This window comes from Pipra filicauda, unplaced genomic scaffold, assembly GCF_003945595.2.
Source record: "Pipra filicauda isolate LSUMZ 115617 unplaced genomic scaffold, ASM394559v2 scaffold80_size11013439_pilon, whole genome shotgun sequence".
NCBI classification, from domain to species: domain Eukaryota; kingdom Metazoa; phylum Chordata; class Aves; order Passeriformes; family Pipridae; genus Pipra; species Pipra filicauda.
In genome coordinates, this window is record NW_024104987.1 from 9695781 (window position 1) to 9716918 (window position 21138).

Here is a 21138-nt window from a genome sequence, read left to right on the forward strand (position 1 = left end):
CTTTCCTCATTGCAAAGGTGTCCGAGGTCTCCTGTCTGGACCCAGTTCCCACCTGAACGCTGTCACCTGTCCCTGTATCCCAAATCCAACCCCCAGGGTCACTGATCGGTTCACTGGGTGGGAAGCTACTCTGGGACTTGCTCTGCAGGACCAACCTCACCCACATCCCCCCCAAAGAACTGTTGTTCTTTGTCATAACAACTTGTTATAATAAAAGTCCTGAATTCAGTTTACTTTTGGAAACTTTTTGTTTTACATTGTCTATGTTTTCACTTTTCGTTCCTCCATGGAAAAACTGTGCTGACCACACAGAGTGCAGAATGGTCATTTACATTTTCATCTCAGTGTTGATGAGACATCTCACGTTTTGGACTTGGCACAACTGGTTTTGTTGCATATCCATAATTTTCTTCTTCATTATGTGCAGTGCTGTGTCCAGTTCTGGGCAAGAGAGACGAGGAGCTACTGGAGAGAGCCCAGCGGAGCCCACAGAGATGATGGGGTGTCTGGAGTATTTTTGATGAGGAGAGACTGCAGGAGCTGGGCTTGGTTAATCTGGAGAAGATGGAGAGGGGATCCCATCAATCCATACAAATATCTCCAAGGGGTGTCAGAGGATGGTGTCAGATTTTCCAGTGCTGCTCAGTGACAGGAGCAATGGCCATAAATCAAAACGCAGGAAGCTCCACCTCAACACGAGGAAGAACTTCTCTCCATGGGGGTGGCAGAGCCCTGGAACAGCTGCCCGGGGAGGGTGTGGAGTCTCCTCTCCGGAGACATTCCAGCCCCACCTGGACGTGTTCCTGTGTCACCTGCTCCAGGTGACCCTGCCTGGGCAGGGGGCTGGACTGGGGGAGCCCCAGGGGCCCCTCCCGACCCAAACAACCCCGCGATTATTTAAAAACAAACAAACAAGACCCCCAAAGCAAAACCAGGGCATTTATTTCGTGCCGGAAAAAGAGCCGGATGAGACGAGAGGAGCATGTCTTTGGCTACTTCGCCATGCCACTTTCACGTGGAGTTTCAAATTTAGGTGTATAAAACTCTCTGTGGCCCAGGGGCACGGCCGCCCCTGACAGCAGGGACAGCCCCGGGACAGCCGATCCTCAGGGCAGGGACAGCCCCGGGACAGCCGATCCTCGGGGCAGGGACAGCCCCGGGACAGCCGTCCCTCACCATAGGGACAGCCCCGGGACAGCCGTCCCTCACCGTAAGGACAGCCCCGTCCCAGCCCCGCCCCAGCCCCGGGCCAGCCCCGCAATGGCCGCTCCGCCTCCTCCTCCGCCGACCCGGAAGGCGTCTGGAGGTCACGCGGCAAGATGGCGGCGCCCAGGCGCTGAGGGGGAGGCGGCGGAGCAGCCGCGGCCATGAGCGCCGCCCGCCCGCCCCGGGCGCTCGCAGGTACCGCGGGGATGGCAGTGGGGGGCCGGTGGAGCGGGCAGGGCTGGGGACACCCTGGGGCTGCTCTGGAGAGCGGTACCCGGAGCGTGCATGTCCCTGTGTGTGCCGTGCGTGGGGCATCCATGTGTGACCTTCTGTGTGGGGATACCTGTGTATGTCCTGTACGGAGGATCTGCGTGTGTCCTTCTGTATGGGGATACCTGTGTATGTCCTGTATGGAGGATCCATGTGTGTCTTTCTGTATGGGAATACCTGTGTGTATCCTGCATGGCGCATCCATGTGTGCCCTTCTGTATGAGGATACCTGTGTGTGTCCTGTATGGAGATCCTGTGTGTGTCCTTCTGTATGGGGATACCTGTATGGGGGATGTGTGTGTGTGTCCTTTTGTAATAGGGGTACCTGTGCATGTTCTTCTGTATGAGGATACTTGTCTGTGTCCTGTATGGAGATCCCTGTGTAAGCTCTTTTGTATGAGGATACCTGTGTGTGTCCTGTATGGGGGATCCATGTGTCCTTCTGTAGGGGGGATCCTTGCGTGTGTCTCTCTGTATATGGGATCCCTGTGTGTATCCCTTTGTATAGGGGATCCTTGTGTGCCCTTCTGTATGGAGGATCCTTGTGTATGTCCTGTATGGAGATCCCTGTGTGTGCCCTCCTGTATGGGGGTCCTTGTGTGTATCCCTCTGTATGGGGGATACCTGTGTGTGTCCTTCTGTATGGGGGATGCCTGTGTGTGTCCTTCTGTATGGGGATCCTTGTGTGTGTCCTGTATAGGGGTCCCGTGTGTGTATCCCTCTGTATGGGAGAATGAATGGGAGATCCCTCTGTCAGTCCTTCTATATGGGGGATCTTTGTGTGCCCTCCTGTATGGGGGTCCCTGTGTGTGCCCTCCTGTATGGGGGTCCCTGTGTGTGCCCTCCTGTATGGGGGTCCCTGTGTGTGCCCTCCTGTATGGGGGTCCCTGTGTGTGCCCTCCTGTATGGGGGTCCCTGTGTGTGTCCTTCTGTATGGGGGATCCCTGTGCACGTTCCTCTATGGGGGATCCCTGTGTGTGTCCTGTATGGAGGTCCCTGTGGGTATCCCTGTGGGTATCCCTCTGTTTGAGGGATCCCTGTGTGTGTCCTGTATGGGGGTCCCTGTTTGTATCCCTCTGTATGGGAGATCCCTGTGTGTGTCCTTCAATATAGGGATCCTTGTATGTGTCTCGTATAGGGGTCCCTTGTGTGTGTCCCTCTTTATGGGGAATCTCTGTGTGTGTCCCTGTGCATGGGGGATCCTTGTGTGTGTCCTTCTTTATGGGGGATCTTTATGTGTGTCCCTCTATGGGGGATCCCTGTGTGTGTCCCTCTTTATGGGGGATCCCTGTGTATATGGGGGAATCCCTGTATGGGGGATCCCTGTGTACATCCCTACATATGGAGGACTCCTGAGTGCCACGCTGGACTCTATGTGCTGTCCCATGGCAGCTTCTTCCTCTCAGTGCTGTTTTGCCAAGATAATTTTGTCAGTAGTATATAGAGATAGTAGTGGAATAATGCTGCTATCCTACAGTCCTACAGCCCCAAGGCTGACAGAGCTTGAGGAGTGTTGGGACAATGCTCTCAGGCACATGATGGGATTCTTGGGGATGTCCTTTGCAGGGCCAGGAGTTGGGCTCTGTTATCCTTGTGGGTGCTTTCCAATTCCACGTATTCTGTGACTCTGTGAAAATGCATCTCAGGGAGCTTAGAGATTTGGAAGAAAACACAAAACGTCATTAGGGCATGCTTACAGTTTGGTTTGGGGCCTGTCGTGAGAAGAAGGACATTGGGGAGCTGGAGTGGGTTCAGAGAAGGGAACAGAGCTGGGAAGGGGCTGGAGCACCAGGAGCAGCTGAGGGAGCTGGGGGGGCTCAGCCTGGAGAAAAGGAGGCTCAGGGGGGACCTTCTGGCTCTGCAACTCCCTGACAGGAGGGGGGAGCCGGGGGGGGGTCAGGCTCTGCTCCCAGGTACAGGATGAGAGGAAACAGCCTCAAGTCGTTCCAGAGGAGATTTACATTGGATATTAGGGAGGATGACTTCACTGGAAGGGTGGTCAGGCACTGGCAACAGGCTGCCCAGGGCAGTGGTGGAATCACCGTCCCTGGAAGAGTTCAGAAAACGTGTGAATGTGGTGCTTAGGGACATGGGCTCGTGATGGTTGGACTTATGATCTTAGAAGTCTTTTCCCTCCCTAATGATTCCATGATTCTGTGATTCTCCACTTTCAAGTCTTTACCCTGCAGCAGCAAAAGTTTCTCCCCTCCCGACCTACTCTGAATCCCATTTGTTGGGGTGTCCTGTGTCACAGCTGAGAGCAGACACTGAATTAGGAGCAAATTCAGTGGCAGAGGATAAATGTGAATCTAATGTTATCTTTTTTCCTTTTCTCCTTTAAATAGGACTGTTTGTGTGGCGTCTGAAGGGCGCTGGCACACGGCACATCCCGTGCCCGTTCCTGCACCTCTACCGGGCAGCCAACGACAGGTTGATTACATTTCAGTACTTTAACTTTCTCAAACGAATGGTAAGTCAGGGAGGGGATTTATCCCGTGTTTCTCATTCATCCCAGGTCAAAATGGAGATTAGTTGATAAAAGCAGTATTTTTTTACCAACCCAACTCAGGTAATTCCAAGCGTCTCATTTTCTCACTGAATCGGATTTAAGGGCTTGGTATCTAAAATACCTGAGGCTGGACAGTTCCTTGTGCTACAGAGTCTCCTCTGCTTGACACGAATCTTCCTGGGCCTTTGCAGCAGGACACTCATCTCCTGCCGAAAAACATGAGCTACAATTATTTTTAAACTGTTGTTTATAGAAATGCTAATAAGAAAGTCACATCTTGGCCAGCAGTCGTACAAGTGGTAGATGGAACTCACTTGTGGAGGAGGTGTGTTGTGAGTTAATCAGTTAATCTAAATCAAAACTCCTGAGCTCGTTAAGTTAATGGGTTTCATTTACAGTGTGCTGTTAGTTTTAGGTATTAAAAAAGCTGTAATTATCATTCAAACCTTTGAAATTGCATCTTCTCCTTTGACCAGTTGCATCACATGTAAGTGGATGGTAGTAAAAGACTTGTTTTTTTCTTCCCTGAGTTGTGTTCTCTTTGTTGCACTTTGGAGCTTCATCTATGACATGTGGGTAAGACTAAGTCTTACAGTGACTGCTTTCCCTGTAAGGAGCTTGTACAGCTGTGAATCAATAAATAGGGATCTTTCCAAGCTTTTGGGGTTACCACCACTTCTCAAACACTTATTTGTGCTGCTGATTTGATCTGTATTCACCTCACTCATTCAGAGTTTCATATCCCTCTTACTCATTAGAATTATTAATGTGCACTCTAAACCAGGATTAGTTGAAAGCTCTGTCTTTTTATGCCTCTTGTGCTTGAAATATAGAGAATATTTTGGGGAAGAAAATGGAAAGGAGAAACTAAATGGTATTTTTCTTATTCTGTATGTATTCTGAGACCTTTAAATGAGAAGAAACAACTGTCTCCTAACTTTATGTTCAAAGTATGTTCATTTGAACTCCTGTTGAAATTTGCTGTCTAGTTAGTTAACATAAAGCTTGGCATAAGTAGTAATAGAGTAATGTGGGAGATGATTTTATATCATGGCAGGTAGATGGTATTTTCTGGCATTTTTCTGATTTCTTTTTCATCTCTTAAAGATGCAAAAATCAAGTGCCTGCATGGGAGACTGGAATTGTTATGGGCACTTGTGTATCTCCCTATTTAAAGGTGAATTTTGTTTGATCAAAGGTTGGATCTGATGATCTTGGAGGTCTTTTCCAACCTTAATGATTCTATGAATTGACCAGTTGTAAATCAAATGGTATTACCTGGTGGTTTTGAATATGAACGAAGGGTTTGCTATTGAAGCTGGGGGGGGGGGGGGTAAGTAAATTTAACCAGAAGCAATTATCCAAGTTTAAGTAAACATTATTGATGCAGTTGTGAGTTGTAAATCTGCTTTTGTAATATTTTGACCAACTTCAGAAGCCTTTTTGCTTACGAAGTAAGTGTTTGAAATTCAGGCTCGCATCACAGGAAATAATTCTCTTAAAAATGAGAATATTACAGCAATAATATTGGTGGTGTTAACAGTGTGAAACGGATGAAAGTATCTTCTTACCTATTCATTTGAACATCTGTCACTGTATTTAGTATGTAACTCAGCACAACAGAGACCTCAGCCAACGAGCCAAACCCAAGTCGGACCCGGTCGTGTCTCCTTTTCACGAGCTTCAGCAGCTGGATCAGGAGAAAAAGGTTATCCACAAGATTAGCCCCGTTTCACCTGCTCATCAGCCTTGGCCTGAGACATCAGGGAGACATGAGCTGAGAGAAGTGAAGTCACCTGCAGAAACTGAGGCCACAGCAGTGAGAGCAGAGCCCAGAGAAGACAGACAGTGGAAGGAGATGAAGCTGCGGCTGGATGAGCTGCCAGGAATTTTGGCACGCTTGTCCAAAATCAAGCTCACAGGTATCACTGGTCTTTTTTTATCACTTCTGTGCATCCTGTGTGATAGCAGAGTTCTTAAGCACGTTACTGGTACAGTGTGGCTTTTCCTGTGATAATTCCCACCTTCCTGATACAAAATTCCATCTAATGTGTGCTGGGAAAATTGTTTTGTGGAAGCATTTGGTAGTTTTCCCATTAAATTTTAAAGATAGTGAGGAGGAGCTTGCATCCTGTGTCAGCTAACTTTTGGGAGTCATAAACAAGCAGGTATTGGTACAAAAACTACAGTGAAACTAGGTCAGGAAGTGAATTTACAAATATTGCATTCAGTGTTTAAAGTTGTCTTGTTTAAGTTTACCAATATTCCGTTTTATTTACATACCTTTCACTTTAGTACTGCTTGTTGTGAAATGAGTATTAAAAGTCCCAACGAAAGATAATCCAAATAGTTTCCTGTATTACAAAGAAAAATGTTTGAGTCTGACCAATTGAATTTTATAAAATAAGATATAATTTACTTTTCAGTCAGTACTAGTGTTGTCTCTTCCAACCAGCAGTTTGTTCAGCAGTTGCTTTGCTGCCTTAACTACATTTTGCCTTGTTCTGGTAGTAATATTTAACAACTATAAATTACTCCTTTGCCAATAGGTAGTGCTATATGTACTTTTATTTCTAAGGAAACTCTGATGATCTGATCATCTTGTCTACATCAATTCAAGAGCAGAAATGTAATTTCCTGAGTTCTTACCTTGGTGCTCTTTCCAGTGCGTGGAATAAATTCCTGATAACAAGACTGTTCTTTGCCATAACAATTTGTGAATTCAGTTCACTTTTTAAAACTTTTTGTCTTGCAATATATAAGTTTTCATTGTTTGTTGCTCCGTGGAAAAATTGTGCTGACCACATGGAGCGTATAATGGTCGTTCACATTTTCATCTCAGCGTTGATGAGACATCTCATGGTTTGGACTTGGCACAACTGATCTCGTTTGTACATCTCAATTTTCTTCCTCATTGTTTTTAGAAAACCTCAGGGCGTTTATTTTGTGCTGGTAAAGAGTTTGATGAGATGAAAGCATGTCTTTGATAATTTAGCATGTCACTTTTATATATTAGCCTTGGTAAATTCAAATTTGGGTGTATAAAGCTCTCACTAGCACATTCAGCAGTTATCAGGGTTATTTGCAACAGCTTTGTGGCACATCCAGCCTCACTTATTGCCTCATCTTTCTTTCTACATTATACAGGGCTTGCCTTTTTCTCCCCCACACTGTTCAGTTTTAGTAATACTTTGTTTCTGTAGGGCTCACCGTGGATAACTTGTAAGTGCTGTATGAACAATTAGCTCTTCTGGCATATTTTCAGTGAGGTGATTTTATTTAAGTGGTTCTTATGTGAACTTGAAGGCTGTGCCAGCTACTGGGGTAGAACTAAATTAAAAATTCTCACTGGATCCAGAAATGAAAAGTTAAAATGCCACGATTAAGGGACCAGAGAGAAAGAAAATGGACTATCTTTTTAAGCACTTGATGTGTTTGTTCTTATGTTTGCTGACATTCCTGACAGGAATGCTCAGTGTGACCACATCCTAATGTTGCTGGTGCTCCTCAAAACAGGAGTTTGAACAACTGCAGCAAGATGCCAGAATGTATTTACTGGGAGAAAGTAATTTCATGTGATACTTTTTTGTGTGGCCTCAGCGTTGCTGCAGAACTCTTCAGCAGTTTCCAGTAGGCTCTATTAAATGCAAAAAGCAATTTTGACAGGCAAGCACCTCTCTGGATTTAAAATAGGCTGTAGGAGGCAAAGGTTAATGAATTTCATTCCCTTCAGGACTGTTGTTTTGAGATGTAAACTTAACTGCTCATTTCTGAACAGCTGTAGAATTTTTAATCTGACTTCCAAGGCTGCAGGGGAAGGGGCTGTGTCTTTAGCCTCTCTCTGCTGGCACTGGAAGAGTTCTTGAGCCAGGGTAAGTGTGGTGAACTTTGTACCTGTGGAGCAGGTATAGAGAGATACAGGAAAAAACCTCAACCTCTTTTCTCATTTTGATCTCTGTGTATTTGGTGTGGAGATTTTTGGGGTGTGGGAAGTGTAAAAGAATAAGTTGGATGAAGAGGGGTTTGTAGGAGGGGAGTTCATTTGATGGTCTTTATTGATCGTGGGGTAGCACAGGAAAGGAGCAGGAATAATACTGGGTGTAGTGTAGCAAGGAAACAGGATTAGCTTTTCTTCCAACATTTAGACAAATTATATATTCTGTAAAGAATATGGTGGAGTCATTCTTTGATTGTATTTTTTTTAAACAAGAATAAATTCTCTGAGGTCAGTTTTTAACTTACAAATGACACACAACTGAGTTCCTTTCACCCATGAAGTTCTGATAGATCTCATATCCTGTGTGGTTTTTTTGGCAGACTCTTTATTTATACTTTTTGGAGTATGAAATAACAAAAAAACAAACTCTGCATTATGCTAAAATGGGACTTCCTTATGCCCTGTTCTTTTCCCGCTGCTGAAGGAAGGGGATTGTTTGTTTGTATTCTGAACTGTACTTCACCTTTGAAAGGAAATGAGTTTAGCTATTTCCATACCCTCCTGCTTCATGTAAACTGCAGCTCTTGTGACTCTGCCATTAGAAGCTCTGCCTTAAAAACAGGAGTAGATTTTTGTTTGTATTCTTTTGCCATAGAAAACAATTAGGGAACTTTTAATTGCTTGTCGCATAATCTGCCTTTTTGGGTTCAGTTTCCATCCATTCCTATCTCTGTGGTGTTCTGTGTTGGCTGCTCTCTCAACAGCTGTATCCTACCATCCAGGCACTTGGAAAGCTAATGCATCTGTCTGATAGGTTTTCAGAATTATAAATGTCATTGTTTTCAACTTGATCCTAAAGTTTATGTGTTATGTAACCTAAAATAGGAGAGAGACACAAGGTATGGGAATAGGAGGAAATTCTAGTGATTTATAAGGCACACACATGAAGAATTTCAGGTTGTCTCATCTTCTTTACTTAAATCTAAACTTGAAGTTAATGTTTCCTCTAGGGATTACAGATAAAAAACTCAGATGAGCTGTATGCAAAACCACAGGAAAATCCAAGCTCAGTTTTTAATTTGGGGGAACTGTGATGAAGGCATGGTATGAAAAATGCTGAGTGTCCCCTGAGATATTCCTCTATGGTTTGTGAACATTTCCTTGTTCTTGCTCCTGTGGTAGGTTGGTCTTTTGGAGAGGACAACCAGGTTGGCACAGGTTGCCCAGAGAAGCTGTGGCTGCCCCATCCCTGGAAGTGTCCAAGGCCAGGTTGGACGGGGCTTGGAGCAACCTGGGCTGGTGGAAGGTGTCCCTGCCCATGACAGGGGGTGGAACTGGATGGGCTTGAAGGTCCCTTCCAACCCAAACCACTCCATGTTTCTCTGATGTACAGCACCTGATGTGTTCAAGGAAAGACTGGACATGGCACTCAGTGCTCTGGTCTGGTTAACAAGGTGTTGTTCAGTCAGAGGTTGGATTTGATGGTCTCAGAGATCTTTTCCAACCTGATTGAATCTGTGATTCTGTAGCACCTATCTGAGAAGTGGATCAACATGGGTGGACAAATATGATTATTTATGAGCATCTTCAGTTTTGGACACTGAACTAGAGCATTTTTTTTTTAATGTGTCCTCTTATAAGAAAATAACCCTGTCTCTTCTACTAGAAAACAGCTGGAATTAATTGGCTGTATTGCTTCTGTCTGGATTTGTGTCTGTGCAATAGTGATGCTTTAGCACAAAAGTGCTGAACTGGAAATCAGAAGCCTGAGATATTTGATACTGTTTTAAGATGTGATTGTGCACATCCTACTTCATCTCTTGGCTGTTGTGTCTTGGTGACACAGTGACAGAGATCCAGCTTTGCATAGCCTTGAGTGTTACCAAACAACAAATAAGGGGCTTGTGTTGTGTTTATAGGTTAAAACTCTGGTAACATTTTTTTTTTTTTCACTCTAGTGAAAAATCCATTTGCTTTAGTGGAGTTTCCAGTATGTTCCCACTTTATTCTGGAATAATAGCATTTATTATGGCATTTATTCTTTAAATGGTAACTTCAGTATAACCAGAAACTTTGACAAAGATGTATTGGTAGATATTGTTCCAACTATTACTAGTGCACGTTTATTCTCAGTTCTAAATATATTTCATATACTTGTCAAAGTAGTTCTCATTTTATGATTAATATACCAGTAACTATTATCCCATCAAAGAAACAAAAGCTGAGTAGTGGTAGCTGTCTGGCAATTTATTTTCCACGCTACCAGAAAAACTAATGAAATAAAAATAAACCCTTATCACGGTTTATTTTTAGCAGATCAATTTAAAATTGTTGGATGGATGTTTGTGATACTGCACTTGAATTTTATATGATATAATGCAAAGGTTATGTGCATCAAAGCTTTGATATGCCCTAACAAACCTGAGTTTATAAAGGACACGTTGGTCAGGTGTGTAGCACAAATACTGGTGCTACACTTGGCTTTCCAGAAACCAAAGTGTGAAAACTCTGGAAGGAAAATTCCATCATTTTGGAAAGCTACTTTCCTTCAAGGACTGTATAAACACTTGCAGTAAAGGAGTGAAATTGTTTCCTAAATTAAAGTAGAAATGCATTTGCTTTTGTCCTTCCGTGTGTGCTGATATATCACCAGTATAGGAGTAGAAGGGAATTCTAAAGCAGAATTGATTTGCTTTGGCTTTCTATGGTTTTATTTTGGCTTGGCTGCTTTTTAATAGGAGGTAGGCAAAATATGGCAAAGTGATTCACATGCTATAAATACAAATACAGGGATTTATAAAAGCAGATCACATTGTGATGGAGTGGAAAAGGAATGTAAAGAACACACTAGGCTTTTTGACTGTATTTTTATGCTAGAAACATTATAATTCACTCTTTGTCACCAATCCATTAGCATTTTCTTTTTCATTTACGTTGAAACGGGAGACAAATGTCCCCTGTTCGTTTTTGTTAAAGCTGAAAATGTTTAAAGGGCTGAAAATTAGGTTTAGGCTGAGATCATAAGTTTAAGTCTTGGCTTCTTTTTGAAGAGTGAATATAATGCCAACTCTCATCAAGCCTTGAAAGGATCGATTCCATCTATTATGCAATAAGGTGAAGTTAATTTGGCCCCTAAAGCACTAAACTAACAGGGATTAAAAAACAAACAGAGTCAATGACCTCATTCCCTTGATGTGATCTCAATTAAATATACTTTTCCTCCACGAGGGAAGTTGAAGAGTAAATTATTGCTTCCACAGTTAAAGAAAATAAACTTCCCAATCCAAAGGGAGCATTTTCCTGTTTACTGCTGATGTGTTGCATTGGAATATCTGGGCAAAGAGGGAAGCAGGGAATGCCTGGTGTGCAAACCCTGCCCAGACAACAGAAAATACCTGCTTTAATGGGATAGGGGAGAGGATGTGCTGCAACCTTTCTAAATGAGCTCCTGATAAGTCAGACTGAAATGACTGGCTGAAATTAATCTGGAGAAATCAATGGGGACTTTAATTAGTGCTGTGGCTGTACAGTATTCGAATTTCTTTGGGGTCAGGGTAGTGCTAATGTTACACTGACTGTTTGCCAATCCGCTCCACCTTTCTTCTCCAGTAAATGAGCTGGTGTTTTCCCATAATAAATTGGTGTAAAGTGCTCTCTAAGATAAGTTTTAATTAAATTCTTGTCTGGAAATGAGTGTGTGATTTATTATGCAAAAAAACCCGAATGTAATCACTCTTGGAAATGCAAACGCCACCGTTCACTGTCATTTTCAGTGCGTTTTTTAACTCCTCAGTTGTGCCAATGCATTTCATGTTCTCCTGTGCACTCTGCTAAGAAGTTTGGAAGCTAAGGTGGTGTGGTATTTATATAATAAATGGGTCCAGTCTTTCAGAACAACCTTCATGTCTGTTTGTCTGGTGGGCCAGCAGAACCTGTGGTTATTTCAGAGCTGCTCAGAGGGTAAAGCTCTGTCACAGATCCTCTGTATTTTAGAAGTAGCCTGGGACTCCATAACAAGGCTAAAGAATTAATGCTTATAATTATATTATGTATATTCTTATAATAATATTCAGTCACCAAGGGATTTTAATGCTTAGAGAAAAGTTTTGATGAGCAGCAAGTTTTCTTCACTGTGTTTTTAGTATTAAATCCTAAGGTTCTTATGCAGGCACAGCTCTTAAAGTGAGCACTTTGCATCCTTGCTGGCAGGTCGCTGCCATGACATTTAGTTTTTCATCTCAAGTAACACTGCTTAATAGATAATCCAGGTATTTTCAGTCAGCAAAGGTTATTTATTTGTATTTAACTTCAGACAGATGGTAGACTTTGTAGGACTCAGGAAGATGAGAACATTTTGATGCTTTGATTTGAGCTGGCTGAGTTCTGGAACATGCAGTTACATGCAGAATATAATTTAAATACTTTCTCTTTAATAGCTATTAATTTCAGATTGTAAGGTTCAAGGTCATGAGGAAGATGTTCCATAAGTGTGCTGACTTTTATAGTGTAAGAAATTTGCCATGTCATATTATTTCTTGCCAAAAGTGAAGTTTGTGAGACCTGTTATTTGGCAAATTACAATATTAGGATTGAGAGTTAGGTAACTTTCATTTTAGGGATGTAATTTGCAGTACTGTACTAAAGTTATAATTTTGGATGACAAAACTGAAATGGATTTTTGTGAATGCACTCAAATTTTGAGGCCTTTAAGTGCCGTTGGGTCCATGAGATGATGTGATTGTGCCTTCAGCCCAAAGTGGGCAAGTCAAGTGGGAGCAGAGATGATGCAGTGAAATTACTGTAGCTACATGCCCTGAGTCTCCTTTTAGCTCTGCACTGCTTAAATCCCTGCTATAATTTGATATAAAACATCATTTGGGGATTTTTCTTACTGTTTTTCTTCCCCATTAGGCTTTGCAGTGACATGTGAGTTACTGGAACAAATCGTGTCCTGTACATGTTGAGTGGGGCAGTTTGGTCCTGGGGCAAATCCATGAAACAGGGAATGAAGAAACATAAATGAGGCTCATCTGACACTTGTCTTTTTGGTTACCCTCACCTTTCCCTGTTTCAGCTGACACTTTGCAAAGGTTAAGGACTCATCCCACAGGTGTTGCTGTTCAAGTTCTTTTCTATCTCTTTTTCCACCTTTTCTTTACCTACCAAACCTCAGATTTCAGGACATCCTTTTATTATTCAAAAAAATTGATAAGTAACTAAGGTTGAGACTGAAAATAGTACATAATCTGGAGGGCAATCAACTGGCAGGAGCTCAGGTGTTGAACAAAGTGTATTTTCTGGTGCGTTCCCTGGTGGGCTTGATTGCCCAGCCAGCAAAGCTCAGCCTACTCAGATTGAAAAACTTGATTTCATCAGGATAGCACATCCTGTGGAATGTTTACTGAGAATATTCTGTGAAGCTTTTTTGTTCTCGCCTCTTCTACTAATGTGCTGATGTTTCTGGGTTTCTTGTTTCATCCCTGAAGTTCTTCTGATTTTTGACTTCTCTATGTGGAGTATTAATATTAATTGTACTCAGTTCCTGGAGCTACTGTGAGCCATAAAAGTGGCAAAAACTTAATCTGCACATGGGTTCCTGAAGTTTGAAAGCCTTATTTATAGTGTTGTGCACAAAGGAGGTGGTTTCTGGTATTCTCTGACCTGTGCTCTCACTGTGTTACAGCTCTGGTCGTCAGCACCGCGTCCGCCGGCTTTGCCATGGCCCCGGTCCCTTTTGACCTGCCCTGTTTCCTGCTGGCCTCCCTTGGAACTGGCCTGGCATCCTGTGCTGCCAACTCCATCAACCAGGTCAGTCCATCCTCATCTGTACAGCAAACTGGTGTTGTCCTGGCTCCTGAAATGCTGACTGGATGGCTGGGAGTGCTGTGCCTTCAGCTGCCGTGTGAGCTCGGGGCTGCTAAAACTGACACCACAAAAGGAGTGTGTGCCTGGGAATTCAAGGGGAGTTGCTAGGCATGGTGTGTTTATACAGAATGAAGTTGATGAGGTTTTAAGCCTCCCAATAATAATGTTTATCTTGGTAATACTGAGCCTGGATCATTGAAAATGACAGAGGAAGAACTGGGTGATTGGAGTGTAAGAATAGCCAGCGGGGCTCCAGCCTCACGGGCCTGGTTCTTTGGATGTGTTGTTGCATGACCTTGTTGGATCTGTGTAAAGAGTGGCTCAGAGCACCTCTCTAAATGGCAGTAGTGGGACTTTGGTGGGGTTTTGTCCAGGCTGGAGTCAGGGTATCTCCTGCACATCTGCAGAACCTACTGAAAATCTCTGTCCTGTGGAGGTTGTTCCATGACGATGTTCCGGGTGCCTGAACTTCTCTGCATGTGTCAACATGCCTGGGGAGCTTGATGCTGATCTCAGCTCTCCTGCACTCCAGCTGTGAAGCAAAGTTGCTCTTGGGCTCTTCCTGCATCCCAAAGGAAAGCTCAACCAGTGAAGAGGTACCAACACTTGTGTTGAACAGAGTTACAAAGCGCAGTAGCCACAGTCACTCTCAGTTGTATAAATGTGGCCTGGAAAAAGAAGCAGCAGTAGCAGTGATGGGACTTCATGTTTTCAGCAATCACTTGTGAGTCCTGAGACCCCAGTAATGGAAGTTTCCTGGTTGACTCACCTTGGTTGATTTGGGCTCTGATGTTTACACCTTGGAACACCTCAGTTGTAGGCACTCAGTGTGATTTTTGGGCTTGCACCCATTAACACACTTCTTGTTCAGCCTGAAGTAAGTCAGTCCTGTTTGTTGTTTTTACAGGTTTTACTGTTTGTTTTCACTGAGCTTAAAACTGGGGCAGGCAGCTAACTTTGTGTCTGTTTTCTCTGCAAAATTGGAAGGATGCTGCATGGTTTTTACTTGCTTGGAAATATTTATGTAGCCTGCCTAACTTGAAAACACCTAGGTAGCCTTAAAAAATAATTTTAAGTAAGTCACACTATTTTCTGAGGAATACATTTGGTTATCATTACATATTTTTCACACAAAGGCTGGGTAGAAAAGCTGTCATAAATAAGGTGAAGCTTTCTTGGGTTTTGATACAATTTTAGAGGTGTGCTTTTTACCTCCCTTTTTTGCTTTACTGCTTTTTTAATATTAAAAAACCCATTTGTGAGTTATCCTTTGAAATATTTACTGTCATGCTTACTTCACCTTTGATATGCATACTACTGGACTGAGAGAATCAATTATTGCTTATTTAGATTTTCCTGTGCAACTTGTCCTGAGATTTTGATAGATTTTCCTAGAGGTGACATTCACAAACAAATAACTGGTTTTCTTTGTTTCAGCATCCACGTGTTGCTTGGTATATTTTGTCCCAAAATTTGCAATTTTTTAAACTCCCGCAAGCCACTTTTTAAAATATTGCATTACTTTGGGAGGACCAGGAATCCTGTGGTGTAATTTGCAGCTGGACACTTCTGAGCCTTGCTGGGATAGGAAGGGGAAGTCAGGAGTGCAGTAACTTTGTGCTTGGGCTCATAATTCACTAATTATTCACTACAAGTTACTCCAGCCTCACAAAGCGTCTTTCTCAGTCTCAGCTGAACACTTTGAATTTGCACATTTGCTCATGTTGAGCCACTGTGGCTGTGTAGAGACCTTCAAGGCAACTGCTCCAAGTAAAGAAAATAAAGGAGCAGAGTTGGTAACGAAGCAGAAGGAAGGAGCTCTGCTCTATGACCTTGTTTATCAATGGGTCCTTTCAGTCACTGAGTGTCCCTTTGCCGGTGTTGCCGTGTCTGAACCGGCTGGGAATTTAATTTTCCATAAATACTTTAAGCTGGGGTATCCGTCTCGACCTTTGGGAAGGAGCACATTTGACTTGGAACTTCCTTTATTGCTACTTTGCTCTGTCCATTGCTCCCCATACGCATCCCCTTCTCTGGCAGCTCATGACTCATGTTTCCCTCGGTGCTCCTTGCGATCCCTTAAGGACCTTTTTATATGATAACCGTCTGCCCACTTCCCACATTGCCATAAATCTGTACATCTTTAAGGGCAGCTCATCTTTCCCACTCCTCGTTTCCCTGATAAATCTGTGTGCACGATTTACAGTCCCCAAGTATGTCGTGGGAAGGTGAAGTGTCGATTGTGTAAGATTCTTGCCCGTGATTTAGGACAGGATGTGAGGAGCCTGGTCCTGTGAAAATGTAATAAGGATTCTGTAACACTCGTGGAAGTATTGATACAAACTTTTAACTGTTCAAATTCTGTGATTTGGGCTTTTTTTAATCCTTTTTTCCTTTTCTCAATCACTTGAGTTTAGCAATATGGTAGGAGCTGAGAGGGTTTTACCCCAAGTGAATTAAGCTGAATTAACTATTTAAGTTGACTTAATTAATGAGAGTGAACCAGGCCTGTGCTAAGTAATGCACAGAGACCAAAGCATTGGGTTGTTTTTTTTTTCTTTTATAAAATTCATCTGAAATAATCTTTGAATTATCACTTTCTCCTTGATTTCAGAGGGTTGTATGTCATACTTTAAACCTATTTTTTCCTGACTGCAAGAGCCAGAAAGTTACAAAAATGTGCCCAAGTGGAGGTTGTTGCCTCACTTTTACTGTCTTTAACAAGAAAGCAATAAAAAAACCTGATGTAAACTGACAACTTTGTATTTTTTAATTGTTTATAGAAGTACAGTCTGGATATTTATCAGCCAAAGGTGTGTGTTTACAAACAAGTTTCACAACCCACAAATTCTAAATTGTGCAAATAGAAGGAGTGCATTTTCATGGCGATTCTGTGAACTTGGATAATGATTTTTAAGAAGCTGGTGACTTACTGTTTCGTGACTTGAGAGTGAAAAGGTTGTGTTGGAAAATACCCTGGAAGATACGGACAAGAGGTACAAAGGGGAAACGTGGTGCCCGTTGTACAGCAAGGTCCTCCTGGAAACATTTGTGTAGGAAACGTCAAGGAAAGAATCTCGGAATAATTTATGTCAGACAGTAGTTTGAGAGGAGCAGACTCTCCCAGGCTGGTGGAAGATGCTGTGGATTCTGGGGATGTGGCTGAATACCGGCGGGTTTCCCTGCGGAGCGCGTTGGGCCCGCGGGCTGCGAGGGAGGGAACTCCCGCGGGAAGGTGCCGGGGAACAGATAGGGTTTTATTTGCCTTGTCCTCCAGCAGCAGTTCTGCCTCTGCCTCACCCCTGGCTATCACAATACTTCAGGGCTGTAGCTCACACCTCATCCAGCATCGCCGTGGCTCCCACAGCCGGGGCTCCCTGGTTCTCTTCCACATCACCCGACACCGCGTTATGTCCTCCGGCCCTTCGGAATTGTACTACAACATGTCACCACTTCTCAGTCCCACCTGCTAAAACTGCTTGCCTCTTTTTTTTTTTTTTTTTTTTTTTTCCTTTTCTCTCTTTCTTCCCTCTTTTTTCTAATGGATTTCTTTCTTTTTTTTTTTTTTTTTTTTCCATCCTTGAAGTAACTTAAAATTATTCCGGACAGGTGTTTTTTATTGGTGTTCTGCCTTTTGAAAATAACCAATATTTTACAGTGGGGTTTAATTAAAAAAAAAAAAACAGGCACTTAATGCATTTACCAAGGAATAGGTTGAGACACATTTTGTCTGTACCATTCCTAAGCTAGCCAAAACCTCCAGAAAATCTCATTAGAAGGGCTCAGCCTTATTAATTGCAGTTGTGGTAAGGAAATAGAAATATGTTCTGGGGTTTCATCTTATAAACACTGCACGATAATTTTTAATAAAACAAACAATTATTCCTAGTCTATCACTTTTATACTGTCTGTACTCCTAACTCTTTCAGGATTGTGTATTGGTATGGATGCACAGTAAGCGTTGTTCCTTACAAGCCACAAAACAGGATAACCAAAACTTGGTTTTCTGTTTGGGGAAGACCAATTTTGTAACTTGTTTTTTCCCCTACTCCAGGCTGTCATAGAAATAGAGCGGGAGAAAATTATATTACGTTAGTTGATAATCTTTTGCTTTTTCGTAGCTCTGGTTTTTGATGATCTTTGAAAGCTGACTCAAGTTTCAAGGAGTGGAGCCTTACATTTATATTAGGGAGAAAACATGTCATTTTTGAAACTTCTAAGATAGTCAGCTCTGATTTATGGAGAAGGAGATAAAACATGAAGAGATGTTTACAACACAATACACGGCATTAAAATGTTAAAGGAATCACATGCACGTTTTATATGTCAAGTACATTCCTCTGTAACTGCAGCATGGTTAAAAAGTGGGAGAGAGCTCCAAAGATGAAAGCAGGATGTTTAAAATGGTTTGAATTTAGTAACCGAGAGATAAAATGATGTGCTTGAGTTTGACTGATGGTACCTTGAAAAGGAAACAGGCTGGGCCGAGTGTCTTAGCTGAAGTCAGAGAGCTGAAAATGAGGAGTGCAGTAAATATGTGAGGCAGCATGAGGGAACAAATGTAAGTTAACATCCCTGTCCCTTCGGGGTCTGAGCTGATGGCTGCGTTTTGCTCTTAATGTCATCCTGTCTTGACAGGGGTGATCCCTTAGAACTGTGGCTGTAATGGGTGGGAGGGATGGGTTTGGTGTTAAAATAATGGAGTGAAATTCAGGGTCTGAGTTCAGTTGCCAGCCCATGGACCCTGTGTGTGATCTTTGATATTAAGACAAACTGTGAAGGTCATTTGGATTGCTGCAGTGATGGGCACCAGGCTGAATGAAGTCAAAATAGAGCAACCTTTTCTCCAGTTTTTAATCCACTCACTGGATTATCCTCATTGAAAAAAAATTCTTCCTTATATCTTGTCTAAATCTGTCCTCTTTGACTTTAAAACCATCAACCCTTGTCCTGTCACAACAGGCACTGATAAAAAAGCCTTTTCTCATCTTCTGAGTCTTCTTTAAGTATTGAAAAGCTTCAGTAAGGTCAGGGCCTTCTCCAAGGTGACCACCCCCAGCTCTCCCAGCCTGTCTCCAGAGCTGAGGGGCTCCAGCCTTTGGAGCACCTCCATGGCCTCCTCTAGATCTGCTCCAGCAGCTCCATGTCCTTCTGATGTTGGTGACCCCAGGGCTGGAGGCAGCTCTGCAGGGTGGGTCTCACCTGAGCAGGACAGAGGGGGAGAATTCCCCCCCTCTCCTGCTGCCCACAAAAACCCCTGTTGTAAGAACTCTGTTATAAGGATTGAAGCAATAGGAAAAAATAACCACCCCAAGGGTTAAACTAATGCAGAGAAACTGGTGGTTAGTGATAGACTGAAGAAGTGGAAAAATAAAATAGTAGGAGCCTGGCAGCCCCTCAGCCCCCTTTCTCTTTATTCTCAGTAAAGAAATTCAACACAAAAGAGAACAGTTCTTTTTATATTTGCCCAAACCAAGTGTGTTTTTGGTGTTATCTCACTGTGCTTAAACTTGTCCTACCAAATAAGTGTTTTATCGAATGTCTGAAGGCATGGAGTGGGAACTTTTTATTCTGATGCTTAACATTTATTAATATGCTCTGCTCTGAGCTGGAGGAGCTGACCTCTGTCAGATCATCCAGCCCACCTCTACTCGGTGCAGGAGCTTTTTCCCAAGTAATCTCTTCAAAGTTCTGTCTCATCCACTTTTGAAAGCTCTGAAAACTTATTTTTTTGCTCCTTCCCCTCCCAGATAACTGCACTGCCGTGTTGGAACCAGAGAACTGGCTTTAAATGCCAACAAAACTCTCTCCATCCAGCCTATTTAAAAAATGAGATACTCGAATGATTAAAGTGATTTAGAAAGAGCCTAAAATGACTTTCCAAGGTCTTGGCTTTCCAAATCCAAATATTTCATGCCTAGCTCATAGCACCTTTCCCCTCCTGCCTCCGGAGGGATCCCGCTGGCAGGCGGGGAATGGGAGCGCGTCAATCAGCCGCACTCCCGGTTGCTCATTTGGGATTCACACCTGATGCATCTCTGTCTGCCTCTGAAGTCCCTTTGTTTTGACTGAGCCCGGTGCCTGCAGCAGCCGGCCTGGCCTTTCATCTGCCCCCCCCAGCGATCAAACGACTGTCAGGAGGGGTTATTAAAACCCGGTGCCGGACTCGGGACTGCGGTGGCGGAGGCAGCCCGGGATGGAAATTACAGTGGATAATAAATACAAGAGAAGTCTATCCCGGGCTCCAAAGTGTGCTGATATATGTGCTTTGATATTTTAACTGCTAGGCAGCCTTCATTAGTTGTCGTTGGAGATCATAACTCAGGGCTCCGACAGGCGATTCATAATTGCAACAGTTGGATCAAGTTGGTGTGGTGGGATCCTTGCTGCCGAGTGGGAATGGCTCGGCTCGGGAGGATGGATCTCGTGAGCTGTGAAAATGATGGGCACTAACAAGAACCAACTTCGGAAGGGGCGATAAATTTCAAATGCAGAGATTGTCTTTGCAAAGCATAAATGGTTTGACCTACAACAGAAAGTTGATAAAGGAGTTTGGGAAAAACATTATAAATTAATGCAGGTCGTTGTTGGAAGAATTTCCTCTTTGCTTGTGTGTGTCTTGTGTGAGTGTGGTACTTGAAGGGTCTTTGAAAGAAAGTGGATGGTTTCCCATAGCTCTGAGGGACCCCAGTCACCAAAGTGTGATGTTCAGCAAAATTAAGTATAATGACACCTTTTTTACTACTTTGCCTCCCTCTGTGGCTCTCATTAATAGCATAAAGCTTTAGATTTTAGGGGAGTTCAAATCAAAATGTTTTGATTTGATTCTTTCTCTTCTATTACATCTCATATCAAAATCCAACAAAAACGTAAATAGGGGATAAAAAAATGTATTTAATTGTGCCTCTTCTTTCTGGCTCATCATGCTTCCTGATTTATAAAGGAATTTTTTCTGTGGCAGCACAAAGTCAGTCCCATTGTTAACAGGCAGTTGGTGGTGGGTGCTCGTTTTTTCTCCCTGGTTACATTTTCTGGTGAGCAGCTGATGTCCCAAATGAACACCAGAAAGGGGGTGGTAAAGGGGAATTTTTGGTGTGGGGGCTGCAGGAAGGGAACCAGCCCTGTGTTCCTCTGTTTTCTTTCTCTCCAGCTCAAACTGTCCTTTCATCCGAGCAGGCACTGGTGATGGACACAGGAGTGAAGACACAGGAAATTCCTGTTGTTATTCTGAAACACCAGTGTGATGGACAGGAGCTTTTGGGTGGTAACTGCAGAAACCCCTTCTGTGCACACAGAGATCCTCCAAATGATGCATTTGGATGCAACAGTTTGGTCCCCTTAGCACCACACT

General features: G+C 43.2%; 1 protein-coding gene across 1 annotated transcript in view; it reads left to right on the plus strand.

Moving 5' to 3' along the window:
• The first annotated feature begins 1314 nt into the window (after positions 1 to 1314).
• Positions 1315 to 21138, plus strand: part of LOC113985114 (protoheme IX farnesyltransferase, mitochondrial) — a 104968-nt gene continuing 85144 nt past the window's right edge. Inside the window, exons 1-4 of the mRNA XM_039390319.1 lie at positions 1315 to 1401; positions 3822 to 3946; positions 5589 to 5907; positions 13606 to 13730. Of these exons, the coding sequence (XP_039246253.1) occupies positions 1368 to 1401; positions 3822 to 3946; positions 5589 to 5907; positions 13606 to 13730 (603 nt within the window). The 5' untranslated portion in view covers positions 1315 to 1367. The remainder of the gene's footprint in view (positions 1402 to 3821; positions 3947 to 5588; positions 5908 to 13605; positions 13731 to 21138) is intronic.